Consider the following 21586-nt stretch of genomic DNA (forward strand, 5'->3'; position numbering starts at 1 on the left):
TAGGTTTGTGGATGGAAGAAAGGATACTAGTATTTTGGCTTTAAAGAGAAATTAGAAGCAGCGTTAATGATTTTTACAGTGCCAAGAATAATTCAACCAACAGGATTGAGGAGGGCCACACACACCTGGACCATTCTACTAAAGCCAAACTGAATTATGGAATTCTGATCATTGCCCAGGATCTGTCCCTAAGCTTAGCCACCCAAAACACAAAAGGTCCTATTCTTGCCGCCAGACTTTACACTGCTGAAATAATAATGCAAAGTGAGAAATTGAAGCCTCAAGGAGAGCAACAAGCTAACAGAGCCACAGTCTGACTCCAGGTCCCAAACGCCAGTCCCCAGCCAGAGGATGCAGTGCCAACGGGCTGTGTGCCAAATTAAAACCAGATCTCAGTGTTATGGTTCAAGTATTAAAGATGCCCTGAGATTTGGGTGAACCTGACTAATGGACTAATGGAAAACATATGGTAGGTTGTGGGGTTTTGTGCGTCTTTATGGGGGGGGGGGGCGGGGAGTTACTCCAGAGTTTCCATTTTTACTTCAGTCAGGGAAAGAGCTCCCAGAATGAAGGATTTGGGGTTGCCTGAGGCATGAGATCATGTAGCACCCACTGAGGCTTTAAATGAGAGCTAGAAAGATTCCCAGCTTCTTTAGGCCCAAACGAGGCATCACCCTGTCGTCTTAAGCTGCAAAGTCTGCTCTGGAGTTCAATATTACAACTCTCCAGCTAACTGATCAACTTCTTCCTGCTGCCCCTGTGAGCTTCAAATTTGAGAAGTGAAACTTAACATTTTACCTCTGCAGGGGGGAAGGGGCGGGGGAACAGCCCTCTTCTTGTCTGGTTTGTCCGAGGGTGCTCTGGATGGCATTTTGAGACACACACATACACACCCCGCCATCATGAAGAGTTTTATGGTTCCTTTCTTTGCATCGGTTCTCTTATACCCCAGCTGCAGCAGCAAATGGCCCACACACACTGCTTGCAAGGATGACAAATTGGAATTGCTTTACCAGAGTTGCGGTGAGGTCTTTAAAATCATCCATTTGGGTTTATGGTAAAATGAAGGCTGCCGGCAGAGGGGAGGAAACTCTTAGTGGGAGGAGGGGGGTGAGCACTACCATCAAACCCTCTTTTCCTGCTGTCTAGTGTGGGCCTTGTTCCTTTGGAAGGAAAGAAAAGGAAAGATGCAAAGGAGAGAGAAGGAAAGGGTAAAAAGGCATAGAGGGGAAGACATACAGAGAGGGAGAAAAGAAGGCAGAGTAGGGGAAGAAAAGGGAAGAGGAGGGCAGAGAAGAGTAGAAGGGGAGAATGGAGAGAGAGAGGAAGAGGAAAGAGATGGAGGAGAGAGATCCTTTTACCCAGGAGAGCTCTCAAAACAAAAATAATTGATCTAACAAAGTATATAAGTTTACTAGATTGAAATAAGGAAAAGCATGCACTACCAGTTCAAACACAATCTAACAACACACAGTTATATAACTGTGGTGTTTTTCAAGTTTATTGGATTTGCAGTTTGTATGAAAATAATATTTTTCCTCCATGTTAGTAATCATGTCAAAATGGGTGAAGGCGCCTGTAAATTCCTTCCCTCTTCACCAATTCTGGGGCTTAAGGTAGTTCAAGATCTTACCAGATCTTGAATCCGGTGCTCCCTCCAGCTCCGGGATTTGTTGTCCTGGGCTCCAGGTTGTCCTGGGTAGAAGGGAGATGAAGAGCCTTTCATTAAGCCAGTGATGGTACTTGGTCCTTCCTGCCTAAGATAAGAGAGTACACACACAGAACAGAATGGGAGGGTTTCCTGGCTGCCTTTGAACTCCTGGTGGAATTTGTCCCAAGTAATGAAAAGGACCACGTAGTTGAATCACTTGCAGGATACCCAGGACACAGTTAAAACTACCTGACTTTCTTTTCTTTTTTTTTCCTTTCCTTTCCTTTCCTTTCCTTTCCTTTCCTTTCCTTTCCTTTCCTTTCCTTTCCTTTCCTTTCCTTTCCTTTCCTTTCCTTTCCTTTCCTTTCCTTTCCTTTTCTTTTCCTTCTACTCCTTCCCAAAAGGAAAGGAACATTAGGTTGGCTCCACTTCACAAAAGAAAGAATGCCAAAATACTGTCTTCTTTTCATGTACATGAAGGGACAACAAGACTGAAAACAAATGAGCAAGTCAGAGGTTCTTTCTTGGATTCATGCTCATATAAGAGATTCTTCTAAGCTTTCTCATCTGTAAAATGGTGATATTATAGACAGACAGATAGATGGATGGATTGGTGGATGGATGGATGGATGGATGGATGGATGGATGGATGGATGGATGGATGGATGGATGGATGGATGGATGGATGGATGGATGGATATAAAGCATTATAAAAATGTTAGCCATCAACATGTTTTATGTTCCATGGTTGTCTTATCTCCCAGACTTTGTCTTTTTATTCTCATCTCTGCCTTATGAATGGATTCCAATACATGTCTTGAGGTATTAGGGGCAAGTGGAGAAAGCACTCAACCTTCCAACAAGCAACCACCCATCCCAGGATAAATATCTTCTGGCCAAACAGCAAGATGAAGTTGGGAAGCATCCCCTTGTCAGCCAGGATCTTGGCCTGAATATGAGAGCTAAGTGGAAGGAATTCCTTTGGAAAGATGTTTCTTATGAAAGAAGAAATTTTGCCCAAGCTAGTAAATCTGGGCAAATCTGGCCTTGAGGAGATTGTAAAGCTAAAATTTACTACATTTCCTGTGAAGCAACTAGGGCAAAATTCAGGAGGATTTGGTCATCAAGCAGACACTTTGGACTAGGAGGCAAAGGAATTAGGCTTGTTTTCCAGCTTGACTACAGGAAGTGGGGCTGATTCTTGACCACTATTTCTAGGTTTTTCTATCTCTCCAGGGCTGGAAGCAGTGGCATATAGTGGATAGAGAGCTGGTCTCAGAACCAGAAAAGTCAAGACCTCCTCGAACACTTTCCAACTGTGTGACTATGGGCAAACCATTGAAACTCTCAGAGAGGCAGTTCTCTGAAGCTATAAATTGAAGAGAGGATGTTGATTCTTATTGGTAGAGGGAGTCTCCTCCCTTAGATGTATACTACTGAAGTTCTCAAAAGACAAGGCAATAAGCATACTATGTGTGGGGCGCTGTGCTAAGCACTGGGATTACAAACACAAGCAAAAATGAAAGCAGTTCCTTCCCTCAAGGAGTTTATATTCTAACGTGGGAACAGAAAAATAAAAGAGGGCTAAAGGGAGGGAAGAGGAGAGAAGGTACCCAAGAAGGAACATGGTGGCAAAGTCTAGAGAGGCAACAGCATCTCAACAAAGGGAATGAACTGTGACCAGCCTGGGCCCATTCCCAAAATGGAGGTCCTCAAAGGACATGACGATTGTTGTTTGTCCTTCATTCTCAAAGAGGATCAATGACATCACAAGAGTCCCCATGGGAGAAGGGCACCAGCATTGGTTTAATGGATGTTCCAGGGTAAAAAGGACCCAGGCACCAAAGGAAGACATTAGATCTTTTTCAGATAAAATTATTTATATGCTTACTTCCTCAATCTTGTGCTTGTGAAACAAAAAATTTTAATTCTAAGTATAATGATTACATTTATGATGATTAAATTTCATCATATTAACTTCTAGAAGTGGTGTGGTATAGTGAATAAGACCTGACCTCAGAGTCAGGAAGACCTGGGTTCAAATCTCCCTTCTGACACATTCTGGACAAGGAATTTAACCTTATTATCGAACAGGCTGCATGCTGTCCACATTTTCTAGTGCAGCCTGAACCAGATTAAATTTAATTGAGAGATATTTTTAAAAATAAAATAAAACACAGATAATATTACATTTTAAAATTAAACCAATATGGAGCCAGCAGGGATCCTTATATATGGATTAGTAGCCCCTGTTTTTATTTGAGTTTAATGCCACCTCTCTAGGCAACTCTCAAAGACTGTAAGTCACAGAGGAGGTGTCAGACCTCTTCACTAGGTAGAGATCCCTATTTCAATGGAATCACAGGCAGATTCCCATTTCTAAGAAATCCTGTAGGGTATCAGGGTCCTCTTTATCTACTCTGAGGAAACTATCTCAAGATATTTGAATTAAAATGGTAACTCGAGGGTTTTATTTCCCATTATGGAGCAAGAAATAATGAGTATATTGCAAAAGAAAGAAAGAAAGAAAGAAAGAAAGAAAGAAAGAAAGAAAGAAAGAAAGAAAGAAAGAAAGAAAGAAAGAAAGAAAAAGAAATAATGAGTATAAAATCCTAGGTTTAACAACTATAACCACTTCTAAAGGGATCAGGGGCTCTGTGATTGTGTTTCTCAAAGGAATAATAACATGCTCTGGTGTGGTGGAGTCAGCTATATACTCAGGAGAACTATGTTAAATGTTCAGTATGGGGGTCAGCTAGGTGGCACAGTGGATAGAGCACCGTCCCTGGAGTCAGGAAGACCTGAGTTCAAATCCAGCCGCACTTACTAGCTGTGTGACCCAAGGCAAGTCACTTAACCCCAATTGCCTCACCAAAATAATAATAATAATAATAAATAAAAATTTTTAAAAATTGTTCAGTATGAACACTTACACCTTATAATTGGCAAATGCTACAAATCAGTGCTGGTTTGGCTGATTGTGTAGACTTATGAAATAATGGCAAAAATATTAACAATGCAGATTAAACTTAAAAGTGTGGTAGGCAAATTTTGTTTTTTGGAGAGCCAATTATTAAACATTTCCCTGTATACCCCTATATAAGGGGATTATAAGGTCATGGTTTTAGAACTGGAAAGTACCTCACAAGCAATCTAGTCCAATCCCCCTGATTTTACAAATTAATGGAGGCCAAATGAGCTTAAGTGACTTGCCCAAAATGATAAAGATTGTGTCCAAAGCCTATTTTGAACCCAGGTCTTCTCACTTTCAATCTGTCACAGCATATTCCATTACAAATGTCAGAATCTATTCTCAATTTCATCGATTCCCCAGTCCCATCTTCTCCACCTCAGCTCCACCACTGACTTATTGTGTGACCCCAGGAAAGGGATTTCATTTCTCTCAGCCAGTTTCTTCATTGCTAAAAAGGTTCATTTTTTAAGCCTGTTGTTATTTCATAATGACTGTTCTGGTGGTTAATGTTGGGATGCTGTAAAGACCCAGCATGGGAAGTGAAATCCAACAATAGACTTGCCAGGAAAAAAGGAAAAGGATGTGAGGAATGGCAAGATAAAAGGGACAGAGGGACAGAGGAAATAAATTTGGACTAGACCACAAGGTTGTATTGACCTAAGAATCTTAGGGAAGAAAGGAATAATCAGAAATTATATTTACATATTGTTTTATGGTTACAAAGTACACTAACAGGGGCAGCTAGGTGGCTCAGTGGATAAAGCACTGGCCCTGGATTCAGGAGGACCTGAGTTCAAATCCGGCCTCAGACACTTGACACTTACTAGCTGTGTGACCCTGGGCAAGTCACTTAACCCCCACTGCCTCACCAAAACAAAACAAAACAAAACAAAGTACACTAACAACTGTAATCTCATTGGATCTGCCTAATCACCTTAAGAGAATAGGAATTGCAAGTATTATTGTCACCATTGTATAAATAAGGAAAACAGGGTTCACAGATTAAAGTATTTGCAGGAGGTTGCATAGCAATAAGTATCAGAGCTAGGATTAGAATCCAGGTCTTCTGACTCCCAGTCCAGTATTTTTTTTCCACATTACCATATTACTTCCCTATGAACCAAGACCCTACAAGGGCTGGGGCTTTCTGGGAAAAAACACTGTGTAATGATTGGAATGATGCCATCTACTGGAGACTTGCTGTGGGAAAGCTCCGCCATGAGGAAAATGCCTCAGAGGGCAAGGCCATGTGGCTTTTCCTTGGCGTCAGGAAATGACGTTTGCTCATGGGTGCTGTTTATCAAGGCTACCAGCCAATCAACTTGAGGAGCCTCCTATTTTCTGGGAGGAGACAGGAAGGAGGAAAGAGAGCCTGCGCGGAGAGCTCTCACTCTTTTGGGTTCCTGAATTGATGGTGGTGGTGGCGGCAGAGGACTTCACAGGAAATTTGAGGAAAGATAGGAATGCCAGGCTGTTGGAATTTTGTTCTCAATCTTTTTCTTTCTATTTTTCAATAAACCCTTAAAAACCTAAACTCGTTTTATCAGTGATTTTAGTCAGTTTCCCCCAAAACTGGGGGAACAGATTAGAATCCACATTTAGAATCTTAAATTACACAACTGAAAGAGCTTGTTATGAAAAAAGATAGAAATAATTGTCAATGTCTGATGTAATGGGGGGATGGAGGGAGGGAAGGTTAAATAGTGACTGTGGATGTTAATAAGGCCAATATGGTCAGCATGGAGGCAAAGAATATGACATGAGTACTCAATAATATTAAGGCAGGAAGAGTTTGGTAAACTTCCTGATCATCTGTGAATAGCTAATTAACAAATAAGAGCAAATGATAATTATAGTTATCATATACTATATATCATAACTATAATCATCATAGTTATCATATACTGCATTTTTATCTGATTAAAATATGGAACAATAACACAGAGAAGGGTTTTGTGAAGTTTCAGTGGAAAGGATGGGCCTTGAACACAGTTTGCTTCTTATCCCCTAGGAGAAAAGAAGCAAAGATAAAAATATGGTGCCTGTTCTGTATCCAGGTACTGCTCAGAAGGGAAGGAAGTTTTCCAACCAATGCAATAGAAAAGGGCATGACAATAGGTTTCTAAGGCATCAAGTATCTTCTCGTTAAAACAAGAATTCTTCTTAATACCCTAGCTACTTTTCAACAATGCGATAATCCAATATAACTCTGAAGGACTTATGAAAATTGTGATCCATCTACAGAGAAAGAACTGATGGCATCTAAAAACAGATTGAAGCATAATTATTTTGATAGTTCCTTAATCTGAAGTTTTGTTTTTGTCTGTTTTCTTTCACAACCTGGTTAATGTGGAGATACTTTACATGACTACTCATGTATAACTAATATTAAATTGCTTTGGTTCTTAGAGGGAGGGAAGAAGAGAAATTGGAACATAAAGTTTTAAAAAATTGATGTCAAAATTTGTTTTTACATGTAATTCGGAAAATAAAATTCTAAACAAAAAAGAATACCCTAGCTACAACCTACAAAGTGGTTTCAGTCTTCAGGAGCCTATTTCTGTTAGTAGACTGGGTATCCCAAGGAATGCCCACCATCAGTGCATACTAACACAGGGTGAGCACTCAAAGGGTCGGATGAGTCTAGGATCTCTTCAGTTGAGGAATTCTCTCCAAGAATGCAGACCACAATTGTTCATGCCTGCCCATATTATGCAGCTCTTTGTCAATGATCTCAAAAACTCACTATGTAGAGTCCTCTCGGTGTGTTGGCGGCTTTTCTCACTTTCTTCTGACATTGGGAGGATACCAGTGGAGCTCACTAGCTATTCTCTTGTCATGTGACCATTTCATCTTCTCTTCCAACCATATATTCCTTGAGGACACCTTTTATTTATGTTCTCATTAGTTATATGTTGTAGCTTGCTCACACTCACCATGAACCTTCCATTTTTCTCTGGGTGATAGATATTCATTCATTTTTCAGAGAAAATTATTTTTGATTTCTCAATGTAATTTTAGTATTGAAATGATGAGCCTTTGTTTTCATGGGAAGCATGAGATCACTGAAAAGACTTTGCCATTTCCCTAAAGTAGCCCATCCTACTCTTCCTCCTGTTCAAGTCTGGGCCTAACTAATTGTTCCAAATTCTAACTAATTCTACCTTGTTTATCCAAGATACACATACTGATAGACAAGTTCTATTATGCAGAAAAGAACTTACATCCAAATGCATATTGAAATTTGGGCAAGAGACATTCTTTATCCACTTGGTCTTTCCTGTGTGGATGGACAGGCCAGACTCCTTCGAGTGATTTCACATTTCTTTTTTTTTGTTTTGTTTTTTGTGAGGCAATTGGGGTTAAGTGACTTGCCCAGGGTCACACAGCTAGTAAGTGTTAAGTTTCTGAGGCCAGATTTGAACTCAGGTCCTCCTGGCTCCAGGGCCAGTGCTCTATCCAGTGCACCACCTAGCTGCCCCTCACATTTATTTCAGAATATTTTGCAGTGTTCTGTGTGTAGATACAATCACCACAATGTCATTCACAAAAAAAGAACATGTGAAGGATGACAGTATCCACAGGGAATTTTTCAGCTCAATTCATGTATAAATGACTCATAAATGGAAAAGTAGACATGTAGTTAAATATATTGGCTTTGTCCAATTGCCTTTTGTCATTATTAATAAGATGTGAGATTTTTTTCTGACACCTTTGGTTTCTTCCCCTAGTTAACTTATATATTGGTATACAAGTATACCAATGTATGACCTTAGTCATTGTAATTAGTCAGATCTACCTCTGATTTAGCTGCTTTCCCCCATTTGTTCCTCTATGCTCCAGAAGTATATGTAAGACTGTGATGTTAGGGTACAACTGTAGTGATTCCAGTATCCTTAATGGAGAAAGCATTTTGTTAAAGTAGTTTTTGCAAATCTTTTCTATTGTTCTATTTATAGTCCTCTTTCTGTTTTCATCTTTGAATGTCTTCAGGATGACTTTGTCTACTTGCATATCTTGCTAAGTAAGCTTTCGTTAAACTTATCTTACTCATCACTGCTCTTCTCTGCTTTATAAGAAGAGAGTATTCGCAATTATTCATCATTCTTCCTTAAATGGTTTTATAAATGTGCCTACATTCTAACTCAGTATTACTGCCTTTGGCATTTCATTCTATCAAGAGTCAGATTTTTACTGACGTAAGATGCGTTCTGGGCTATTTGTCTCCTTACTGTGGCAATTAATTTCCATTTATTAAAACTCTAGATAAAATTATTATAGTTCATATCAATGTCATTTCTGTTGACCCTCATTTTTAATTATTGGTTTAATTAATTCAGGGTTAAGTTGTTTAAATTTCATGCTATATATTTTTTTCTAATTTGTCTTGTTTTACTAATTCTGATTTTAGCTTTGATGAGATGTTGGTTTGATTCTATACAGAGAGCCACACAGAATACCTCCCACATAAATAACAAGTCTTTTCCTGTCTGGTAAAATGTAACCTAGTTCATTCTTTATTGTGCCATTTAGTTCTCATCATGTCTAGAACCTACAAGGTTGTTGGTTTTTTTGTACATGAAGGTCCTTTTCCAAAGTTTTTTTTTCCAAAGAAAGTGTTCATATTATAGGAGTCTGAGGCATTTTTGTAATCTACAAAGGCCTCTCATTTTCTTCCCTCCTAAACTTTAATTTCCCATATGTTTCTCTATAACTTCTCCTTTTCTCACTTTTGCATTAAAGGCACCAAGTATCAATATATCTTGATTTGGTTTGGAGCGTCCTATCCAAGTTTTTATAGAATTACTCTACCTCTTTGTTCTCAACAAACAATATTTGTGTATAAGCTGAAATTATTTTCACAGTGGCATTTTGAAAATACTAATAATTAGCTCTGCAATGCCTGATGAACAAATATCCCATGAAATGATGTCTCTAGTTGCCTATAGGCATTTAGTAAAACCCACTCTGCCAACTCCTTTCTTGGCCTCTCCAAGGAGTACCTGTGAACCTTCCTTCTACTAAGCTGCAACATCATTCTTTCTGTCTTCATAAAAACAAATTAATATGATTAATTATGACTAACTTTTTCCAACAATATGGACTCTCATTGGTCATTGGACCAAAATTTCACGCTTAAAGTACCAATAGTCAAATTATTGTTTATTGACAATCTAGAAATTGTGTGATTCTTAACATCTTCTGCCCCTTACTTTGCCACCCTGCCACCAATGCAGAAGAAAAAAGGAACCTCACAGGACTGAGGGTCATTAATTTTTTTTCCCTTTATTGCATGGGTTGCCATGGCAAAAACAAAAATATCAATCATCAAGAACAGACTTATCAGTGATATGCCTGTCCATGGTTAGCTAGGTTTGTCCTCAGAAAAACAGACTAGGTCTTTTCCCACAATCATACCTTTCCAGTGTGGTATAAAGTGTCAGATTAAAAACAATCTGTGGTCTTCAACAAACCAAGGTCACCTCATGTCATGATGAGGCAGTGAGAGTAGGATTTTGTGGAGGAAAGAGTGAAGACACCTCTGTTAAATTTCCTCCCCCAGCTGCCTTCCCCCCAACACACACACACAGACACACACACACCCTACTGCTCTAATTTTTGCGATGGAGAAAGCCATTTGGTGATCTTTTACTAAAGAATTCACTCTCACCAACCTTTTGAGGGCTAGCATGTTGGTTACCAACCTAGCTCATAAAAACCCACTTAACCAATACTGTAGCTAAAGTATAGATACCTATTATGGTACTTCTACCACTTAGAGCATTCTTTCTATGAGAAAACTTACTCCAAGCTCCATCTTGAGATTAAAAAAAAAAAAAAACACCGGGGCAGCTAGGTGGCGCAGTGGATAGAGCGCCGGCCCTGGATTCAGGAGGATCCAAGTTCAAATCCGGCCTCAGATACTTAACACTTATTAGCTGTGTGACCTTGGGCAAGTCACTTAATCCCCAATTGCCTCACTAAAAAAAATAAAAAATAAAAAAATCATCATCATTACATTTAAGTAGCTCTTTAAGCTTTACGAATCACTTTACATATGTTGTCTCACTTGAACCTTATTATCCCTACCTTATAGATGAAGAAATGAAGCTGATAAAAATAAAGTGACTTACCTAGGATCACATCAACAGTAAATGTCTGAGGCAGGATTTTAACTCAGATCTTCCCCACTCCAAGTCCAGTGCCGCCTAGCTACCCTATTTCCTATCAGTACATTTCCTGTCAAGGACTCCCCTTTATGTGGGGGACAGAGTGGTGAAGTTGAAAGAACATTTCATTCAGAGTTAGGAACCCTGGGTTTGAATCTCAGTCCTTCTAATTAATGTGACTTTGGGCGAAATCTCTAGCCTCTTTGTGTAATAGTTTCCTCATCTGTAAAATGACAGCAGTGTCATCTAAGGTCACTTCTGGGATCAAATCATATCCACCTTCCTTTGTCTGTACCAGGCTAGCAAGAATGAGGCTCTTGAAACCAATGTCAGGTCCTGGATAATCTGAATGGTAATAATAGAGCAGGAGTATATTGGAGGCAGTTCAAACTGACTTGAAAGAGCTAATTATTAAATTTTCCATGTGAACCTCAGAAGTCAGCAAAAGCTACAAATGAGAGTTTGATTTATTATTGTGTTGCTTGTCCAGGCTTAAGAAAGGGATGAAAAAATGTTAATAATGCAAATTAAATTTAAAAGTTTGATGTATACTTTTTCCTCCTAAGAGCCAGTTATTAAACATTTACTAGCACACACCTCTGTGACAGAAAAGGTCCGTGGGATTTCCAGAAGCTTTGGGGAGGATATAAAGATCGTAGGCATCCACAACAGTGATTTTGTTGTTGTTCACTCATTTATGTCCAACTCTTCATGACCCCTTTTGGTGTTTGCTTGGCCAAGACACTGGAACCTTTTGCCATTTCCTTCTCCAGCTCATTTTACAGATGAGGAAACTGAGGGATATAGAGTTAAGTGACTTGCCCAGGATCACATAGGTAGTAAGTTTGTGAGATAAGATTTGAACTCAGCTTTTCCTGACTCCAGGTCCAGTGTTCTATCCATTGTACCACCTCACCGTCCCACATCAGTGATAGAAAGGAAAAATTCCAGCAGGGAAGAAACAACCTTTTCTATAATGAGGTGACCCTGGGTTGTTGGAAACCACAGCAGTAGAACATAAGCTCTGACAGTTTCTAGGATCATAAGGTTAGAGCTGGAAGGAACTGCAGAGATAATTTAGGATTAATTTACATATCAAAAAACCGAGGCCTAAGAAAGGCTAAATTACTTGTCCAAAGTCACATAACAGCTAAATAGAGTAAAGATGATAATTGAATATAGGGCTTCTGACTTCCAATCCAACATTCTTTCCATCATGCCACATGTAAGGGACTTTCACAAATCAGGGAAATGAGGGACTGAAGGAAGGCAGGACAGATAATGGATGAACCCCTAAACAAACCCATAATTAATGCATCAGGTTAATACATAGAAGGAAGACTCATGCCGTTTAAACTCTTCTTCCCAGAATGACAGAAGGTCCAAATTGAAAAGGACCTCAGGGTTCCCACTAAATCAAGGATTCCTGACTTTTTTGAGTCATGGACCCTTTTAGCAATCAGATGAAACTTGTGGACCCCCTTTCAGAATAAGAGTTTTAAATGCATAAAATAAAATACATAAGATTTCAAAGGAAGCCAGTTGTTGAAATACAATTATCAAAATATTTTAAACAAATTAATGGACCTCAGGTTTAGTATCCAATCCAGCCCAATCTGTCCCTTCTACAATTTCTAATTTCCTTCTACAGCACACTTAATAAGTGGTCATCTAGTCTTTGCTTAAAGACCCCTACTAGGGGGACATCACCACTTTTTATATAACCCCATTCTATTCTTGGATAGCTCAGATTATTAGGAATATTTTCCTAATATCCAGGGAAATCTATCTCTGCAACCTCAACTGCTTACTCCATTATAACTCTAGAGCCAAGCACAGCAAACAATCCCTCTTACACATGCATACCCAGAAAACTCCCAGAAAATGCACTTTCACTTCAAAAAACAAACAAACAGAGTGCTTCAGGATTCCTTTGTAGTGTTTGGAAAACACTGGTCTAGACCATTTTGTCCACAAAAAAAGCAAGAGTAAGAGATCCACTAGCCTCAGCCTCCCCCAGCAGCAGGAGCTACTGGCAAGCACCAATACACCTGGCTATGAAAATTTTCTTTATCTTTAGGGAGCCCCCACCCCAAAACATTTTCCCATTTTCTCCTTTTCTCACCTCCCACCCTGGGAGAGAAAAGTATTTCATTTAACTCAATCCTGGATCCAGAGGCAACCCAAAGCCCTATTTCTCCATCCCTCTTTCATCATTGAATTCAGATCTACCCCCATGATGTTCTCTGCCGATAATTACTACAAAATTAATTGTTTAGTAAACTGGTACCATGCAGAGCTTTTGTGCTTATGTAAGGGCATTCCTGTGTAAGGTATTTAATCTCTCAGGGACCACCTATACTTCAACAGGAATTCCCAAGTGTTTGAATCTGTCAGGGAGAAAAAGAATGAATGTTTTTTGTTGGCTTTCTGTCATTGGATTTTGTCCCCTCTTTTCCATTTCTTCTTTCTATCTCAATGTGCTAATCTTTGGACCAGAATCTGTCTTGAACTATCTAAAAAACATTTAGGGGAATGAAATAGCTCTCTAACCAGTATCAACTCATCAGGAAATCATCGACATTTCTAAAAAGAACAACCAATGCCTGGCCTGGCTCCACTGTCAGTTGTAGGAGGGCATAATGTCCTTCTTTATATCTCCTGAATGGCAGATAGAAGCAAAAGGCTTGGTGCTATACAGAACAGAGATAAAAACCTAGACCCCCACAGCACCTCTCTCATCCATCCCTCCTCTTCACTCATACAACTACCATCCTAGATCAGACTTTCAACATATCTTGCCCAGATGGTTGGCAAAAAATGCCTCAATTTTCTTCTCCCTTCCTCTGGTCTCTCCTCTCTCCAATCTTTCCTTCATGTAGTTGCCTCTTCACGTTTTAATTTCCTCATCTGTAAAATGGAGATAGAAATACCTTCAATATCTACCTAATCAAGTTGCTATGGGACTAAGTTCATGTGAGTATGTATAATACCTGGATATACATATAATATATGCATACAGTTTTACAAAATGTAAATTGCTATATAAATGTGAGTTGTTTTTAATATGATGAACCCTAGACTGACTGTTGAGGCCTAGGTTTGAGATCTGATTTTTTATAAACTCCTTGTGTGACTTGGGTGATTCACTTAACTGCCCCCCTCCTTGGCCACAAGTCCCTTATCTATAAGATGAGGAGTTTGGAGTGGACCAGTAGTTCTCAAACTTTTTGGTCTTTGGATACCTTTATACTCATAAAAAATTTTGAGGATCTTTCCAAAACAGCTTTTGTTTTTGTGGGTCACATTTATCAACATTCACCATATTAGAAATTATAATGCCTTATTAGTATTACAGACATAGTTTTGACCTTATGGATCCCCTGAAAGGGTTTCGGTGGCCCACAGGGATCCCTGGACCATACTTTGAGAACCTCTGAACTAGACACTCTCAAGGATTCCTTAGAGTTTTGAAATTCTAGGAATCCATAATTATCTATACAAGTGACATCTAAGAGTTGCTGACTTTCAAGCAGTGGCAAAAATGTTTTGTTTTGTTTTGTTTTATAAAAATGACCTTTACCAATGGTTGGGGATGTTTGGGTGGCATGTGTGCCTTTGTTTTCAGAGAATTCAGTTCAATGTAGCAACCATTTACTTATTGCTTATTACATACCAGATGCTGGATTGGTTGGAAATACAAAGACAAGAAATTGAAATTGCTTCTTCTCCCCAAGGAGTTTACATTCTCCTGTGATGATGAGGGGAAAGGGGTATGGGTGGAGGGGCAAAAAGTGGTAAATGAAATCAGGATCAGAAGTATGATAGCCATAGCCCTAATCTACCCTGTAGCTTTCAGATGCAACAGATGTAAAAATTACCTTCTCCCATCCTTGCACATTCAAACTAGATGTGTACATTTTAGTTTGGAGGAAAGTATGTCAGGTGATCCCAGAAATATTGGATGGGAACAGAGAGGAAGAAGAAACCCTACAGTTGACTTGATCCTGTCTGTGCTGCTCATATAAAATTCTAAAGACTTAAAATTCTGAAGAATTTGGACCCAGACAGAGCAGTGGAAGGAGCCGGTCTCTTGTCATTTAGTAAAAAGGTTCTGTTTTCCCTTCTTTTTCATCCAGAGGAACCCACCACACCTGTGCTTTGGCTCTCAGTAACTCAGTGCTCTTCCTCCCCCTCAGCAGACAAGTCAGACCAAGACAGTCCTGATCTTTTCAGACAGGCAAAGGAGAAAAGATGCCCTGCCTATGTAGGTACTCTTGTTGTAAGTTATTGGAATAGAGAGCATCCCAAATTAAGTAGACAGAGTGGTGAAATGAGCAAGGAAAGCACATTATATGGTCTTTTGTTGGCAAGAATAGAGCACCTACTGAGCATGGCAAGCTCTCCCAATGAGGTCCTTATGGAAAACTGAGATCAGGTGGTGGGTGAAGGGTAGGGAAGACAGTATGCTACCTAGGGAAATGGTGATTGCCAGTATTGTTACTCAGGACTGCTTACCTCTGTCAACACGACTGGTCCTGTGAGTGCATCAACAACAGATTTTTGCCTTCTCTTAAAGTTCTGGGCCTAGAGAAACTACTCCACACCTTGGAAATTCACTTCAGTACCTGGCAGGAATCCCTCCACAATGAACACTCCCTAACACAAACCTACTCCTCTCTTCTTTCGGTGGAAGCCACTGCTTATGGGACTTTCTATGTCTCCATGGTTTTTGACCCAATGGTCTTTTTTCAAAGGCAGGGTCATATTTTAACCACAGATGATACACAGACTAAATCAGGTCAAGTAGTCCAGAACAATCCAGCAAGATAGTAAAGTATGGGAATCAAGACAGGTTCCCAAAATGCAAAAGCGGTGCTGCCAACTGTCTCCTTTAACCCAAAATAGAGAGTGAGTCACAAATGACAGAGCAACATTGCACATTGAATGACTTATTATGATTAAACATTTATAGCAACATAAAAAATGATAGGGGGAGGGGAGGAGAGGGGAGATGCCTTTCCCTATAACCTACTAATTCTGAAATAAATGGAGCAAGAAAACTCAAGCCAAGAAGCCCTGCAATCATCATTTCAAACATTGCATGCCTAAAGCAATTTCCCTCTTAGTCCATGTTCCAAATCCACAATGATATAAATACTAAACAACAGAGAAAAGTACCACAAATACCTAGGGAGGCAACAATGCAGTTCCACAATGATATAATTATGTGTATGGAGCTAAATGACCCTCTCAAAGACAGCCAGGCTGTCTTCCTTCTGTATAGATCTCAAAGAAGACAATTGAGCAAAGAAAACCCTATTATAGCTATTAAAATCTCAGCATTTGTCTGCATTTCAAAAAAGGGCAAATTGAGACTAGACTAAGAAGCCACTTTAGATCTACTCAAACTGCCAAGCCACTGGGATTTCTCCCAGTTTCCTTCTGATTGTACAAAATAAAATTTTACAGTCCTTATCCATAGCAATTTCCAATAGACTTTTAACTCTCAGAAAAGCCTTTTAAACAGGGCTATTAAGGGGCTTAGTTAACAAGGAGCTGGGAAGGGAGGTGAGTGGGACACTGAAGGAAGCTTCTCCATACTAGTTATAGAAATCTCTTCTCAAATATTATTCCCATCTTCTTTTACATCCTGAAGAGAAGTCACGAAGCTCTCATTTGTTCATGTTTATTCATTTTCCCAACCAGGCAGTGGAAGGAGAGTCTACTGAGGGTTTGGGGGTGGTGGAGGGCCGTCTTCCAGCCCAGCAGTTATTTTTGCAAAAATTTTAGAACAGGCGAGACATCCCCCATTCCCCTCCCACCCTCAAAGCAGCCACAAGTCTGCTCCTCACACCCAAGTTAAGCAAATAGTGGGTGAGAGTTCAGACTGGGAGGCTAAATGCACCAGGCCCCTCAGGGGAGGTAGGAGAACAGAAATAGCTCCTTCCCTCAGTGCCTGAGAAAGCCCAGATGAGAAGAAAGCCCTTTTCCCCCCGGAAGGCAGATATGTCTTACTGGAGGAGCCCACATGTTCCCCGGGCCATGAAGATGCCAAGGCAGCTGGCAGAGCCTTCACCGGCTGATATTAAACGGAGGATTTGGAAGGCAGGGGATAAGGGGAAAGGCTGGCAGAAACAGAGGGAATCACGTGTTTCTCATTTGGAATCACAGTCAAGTGGGCCAACATATGCTCCAGTGAGAGAGTGGGTACCTCCTTGGAACCGAGGCCAGTCATGAAGTCTTCTCTTTCAGGGACATCTTTAAGTGGTGATGCCATATCTATATCTAGGCTACATCCAGGCTTCTAGAGAAAACTTGGGGGCAGAAGATGGCTCTTTGACTGTGTACTCCACCCTAGTCACACCACATATGATCACAATCATGATGATAGCCAAGGGCTTACTATGTGCCAGGCACTGTGCAGAACATTTTTAAATGATTATCTCATTTGATCCTCACAACAACCTGGGAGGTTGATGTTATTACTATCCCCAATTTACAAATGAGGAAACTGAGGTAAACAGAGTTTAAATGACTTGCCCAGTGTCTCACCGATAGTTAAGTGTCTGAGGTCAGATTTTTGCTCAGACTCCAGGCCCAGCTATCCATCCACTGTGTTATCTAGTTGCTCATATACATACATACACATATACACACACATGTGTGTGTATACAGTATATATTATATTAGATATAATATTATGTATATATGATATATAATATAATGTTACATATACATTCAGTTCTGGATTCCACAGTTCAGGAAAGACATCAATAAACTGGAGAATGTCCAACCTATCAATCAATAAACATTTATTAAGTGGATACCATGTGCCAAGCACTGTGCTTAGCACTATGTAGAGGAGGGTAACTGGGATGCTGATGGGTCTCAAGTTCATGCCATATAAAAATCTGTTAAAGGAACTGGGTATTTTTAGCCAGGAGATGAGAAGATTTAGACAGAGCATGAGAGCTGTCTTAAAATATTTGAAGGACCATCATGAGGAGGAGGGATTATACTTGTTCTCTAATGAGTGGAGATGGCAAAGAAGCAAATTTAAGCCTTAAAGTCAGGAAATAGTTTTTAATAATTTGAGCAATCCAGGAATGGGAAATAGGGGGGGGGGCTCCTTCCTCCCCTTCTTACTCTTCCTCCCAACCCTGGCAATGACAGAGGTCTTCAGGCTGAGGTAGGATGACCACTTCTCAGGTATGTGGTCAAGGCAAGTCTTCTGCAGGCAGCTGAGGCCCCTTCCAACTTAGAAATTTGGTAGTTTTATCATTCTATGTCTATGGGGAGAAAATATGTTTAAATGCTGTCTAGACAAGGCTGATGGGTAGCTAAAGTAGTTTGTGTTGAGTCATTGCAATGTGTAAATGAACAGCTGTCATTGTTGCCTGGTGGCTGTGTTTTTAAAGAAGGCATCATTGGGCTCTTAAAGCCTTGGTGGTATCTTCCTCTTGTGCCTCTCCCCACTTGAAAGAGAAGATGCTGGAGATTGGGGGGTGGGGGGATGTACTGGAAAATGGGGAGATGATAGGTAAAAATAAGGAACCCAGAGCAAATAGATCAATGGCCCATAAATCCCCTTAACCAACAAAATTTGCTCTTGGAGTTTTATACAGATAGCCAGCTCAGGCAAATCTCAATCAGTGAGCTTCCTTATTTGAAAGCCTCACACATATAACTCCCCCATCTTTTTTAATCATCATCAGCACCACCATCATCCCTAACATTTATTTAGTGTTTACTATATGCCAGACACTGTGCTAATTGCTTTACAATTGTTATCTTATTTGATCCTCACAACAACCCTAGGCAGTAGACATTATAATTATTTCCATTTTACAGATAAGGAAAATGAAGCAGAGGTTAAGTGACTTGTCTGGAGTTAAACAGCTAGTAAGTATCTGAGGTTGGATCTGAACTCAAGGTATTCCTGACTCCAGGCCAGGTGTTCTATCCACTTCGACACCTAGCTGTAAATGTTAGTCTGGGGCATCAAGAGCAGGAATCACTGTAACTCTCATTAACTGCCTTGATTTCAGGATGCTGAAGGCACACACTGTTAGAGACGAGCTCATAGAGATAGTCACCATCTGAAGCCTCCAGTGGCCAAAGATGAGGCTAGCAGCCACAGGATTCCTGGCTGATGGCTGGGACATGACCCAGTTTCCTTGTTACTTCTGGTAAACCTGCATCACCCAGACACCTTCCTGAAGCCACTCTTTAAAGCAAATTCACCAGAGACAAGGAACAAGCTCTTGAAAGAGCTCTCAGCTACAGCTGCTGCTGGTCAGGCATGCTTGGAATCCTTAATGCCATCCTACCCGCCCAGCAGAAGAGGGCCAGCAGTAATTGGCAGATTTCCCCTGCCCTCACAGCCCACCCTTCTCCCTTCCCAAAGAGAAGAAAATAACACACTACTCCAAATACTGGCCAACTCTCTCTCCCTATTCAGTAACAAAGGCCTTTGGTCTTGTCAATTACAGCACACAAAGGGCCCACACACTGCTGAGAGGGAAAGGGAAGGGAAAGGGGAGGGGAAGAGGAAGGGAGCAGGCAGCCTGGGCTGTGGTTAAGTGCCCCTAAGCTTCTCAAGTATCCCTCTGTGTTCTGTGAGTGCCGGCTCTCAGGGCTGAAGGAGCCGGGCTTGCTGACACTTTGCCTAGCTGTTGCCTGCAAAATGTTTATATACCCGTAATTGTGTCAATTTCTGTTAATTAGCACTGAAATTGAGCTGGCAAGCTAGAGCAGTCACAATAGTCCCCTGTTATTCAGAGAGGTTGCTTGGGTGTCATGCTCCAGAATTGTAGGCTGGAGGGAGATAGGGAGCTCAATCTGCCCCCCACCTAACAGACATTGTTGGCATGAAGCAAAGGGCAGAGGGGGGATGATGCTCTGCCCTTTGAATGCTAGAGGTCATTGACTCATGATGCTATATGGCTAGTGCAATCTTAAGCTCTATGTATAGAAAAAACTGTTATGTGCAGAATGAGGAAAGCAACAGTCTCCCTCTACTCCCCACCAGGCAGGCCACATATGGAGTAATATTCTGTTCCTCTGCCACAAAGCAAGAAGAGCAGTCATATCCTATGGAGTGTCCAGATGACACACCAAGGTGGATGGTATGGAAATCATATCATATGAGGAGGAGTAGAAGAAACCAGGGGGATTTCAGCAAAAGGAAAGATTTAGGCAGGATATGATAATTCTCTTTTAAATATTTTCAGGACTATTTTTTTGCAGAGCAATGAGGGTTAAGTGACTTGCCCAGGGTCACAGGTAGTACATGTCAAGTGTCTGAGGCTGGATTTGAACTCAGGTCCTCCTGAATCCAGGGCTGGTGCTTTATCCACTGTGCCACCTAGCTGCCCCAATAATATTTTATTTTAACCCAATTATATGTAGAAAAAAAGTTTTTGCCCTTCATTGGGTTTTTTTTTAAGTATTAGCTACCAAATTCTCTCCCTCCTTCCCTTCCCTTCCCCCTCCTTGAAACAGTAAGCCATCTGATATAAGTTAGACATGTACAATCATGTAAAACATTTCCATATTAGTCATTTGGGGCAAGAAGAGAAAGAAAAGAAAGAAAGAAAGAAAGAAAGAAAGAAAGAAAGAAAGAAAGAAAGAAAGAAAGAAAGGAAGGAAGGAAGGAAGGAAGGAAGGAAGGAAGGAAGGAAGGAAGGAAGGAAGGAAGGAAGGAAGGAAGGAAGGAAGGAAGGAAGGAAGGAAGGAAGGAAGGAAGGAAGGAAGGAAGGAAGGAAGGAAGGAAAGAGGGAGGGAGGGAGGAAGAGAGAGAAAGAGAGAGAGACAGAGAGAGACAGAGACAGAGACAGAGAGAGAGGATGCTTCAGTCTGTATTCATACATTAGTTTTTGTTTTTTTTTTCCCTGAAGGCGGACAGCATTTTTCATCATGGGTCTTTTGGGATTGTCTTGGATCATTGTATTACTGAGAATAGCTATATCATTCATAGTTCTTCATTGTATATTATTGTTACCCTGGTTCTGTTCACTTCATTTTGTATCAGTTCAAATAAGTCTTCCCAGTTTTTTTCTTGTAGGGCCATTTCATACAACAGAGATTGTAGACCCCGAGGACAGAATAAGGACCAGTGGGTAGAAGTTTAAAAAAGAAGAATTTTGTCTAATATAAGGGAGATGGTTTTTTTTTAATAATTAGAGACATTCAAATACAAAAGCCATCTTGTAAGGCAGAGAGTTTCCTTTTGATGCAAGTGTTTCAGCTGCAGGGAATATTGTCTAGAGGAACTCTGTACTGGGTGGAGAGTTGGAACAAGATAACCCCTGATGTCCATTCTGATGCCAAGATTCTGTGATTCTATCATTCTAGTCCAACATTCAGACTCATCTGGCTGGACTCATTTGACACATGAGGAAACTGTTGTTCCTTCCCCTTTGGAAATGCATAAAAAGTCCAGGTCATAAGTGGCACAAACTACTAGGCAGATTCCCAAATGCCCTGTAGGGTAATGTCACTCTGAATTTGGAATTGCTCTGAGTGGAACATTGTCCAATAGGCAAGCACTGAGGGAACACCAAACTTCAGTGTAGTCCCCTGGTTCAGCCTGACCTATACCAGGCTGTGTGGAGAGCAACTTGTTGAAGGACTGAGAAGGAAAGAAGTTTTTCTTGGGTGTAAAACAGCTTTTACACCTCACATTTGTCTTTGATGAGATTAAGAGCCAATTTTTGTTTGTGTTTCCAAAAAATGTCTAAAGAAAAAAATTACAAACTGCTCTCGGGTTTATTTGAATTGGTGGTT

The 21586-nt window shown here is 40.5% G+C and overlaps 1 protein-coding gene across 1 annotated transcript in view; it reads left to right on the plus strand.

Moving 5' to 3' along the window:
- The first annotated feature begins 900 nt into the window (after positions 1-900).
- LY86 (lymphocyte antigen 86) overlaps positions 901-21586 on the plus strand; it is a 132640-nt gene continuing 111954 nt past the window's right edge. The window contains exon 1 of the mRNA XM_044003963.1: positions 901-1023. Within this exon, the coding sequence (XP_043859898.1) occupies positions 903-1023 (121 nt within the window). The 5' untranslated portion in view covers positions 901-902. The remainder of the gene's footprint in view (positions 1024-21586) is intronic.

The sequence above is a fragment of the Dromiciops gliroides genome, chromosome 1, assembly GCF_019393635.1.
Source record: "Dromiciops gliroides isolate mDroGli1 chromosome 1, mDroGli1.pri, whole genome shotgun sequence".
Classification (NCBI taxonomy): Eukaryota; Metazoa; Chordata; class Mammalia; order Microbiotheria; family Microbiotheriidae; genus Dromiciops; species Dromiciops gliroides.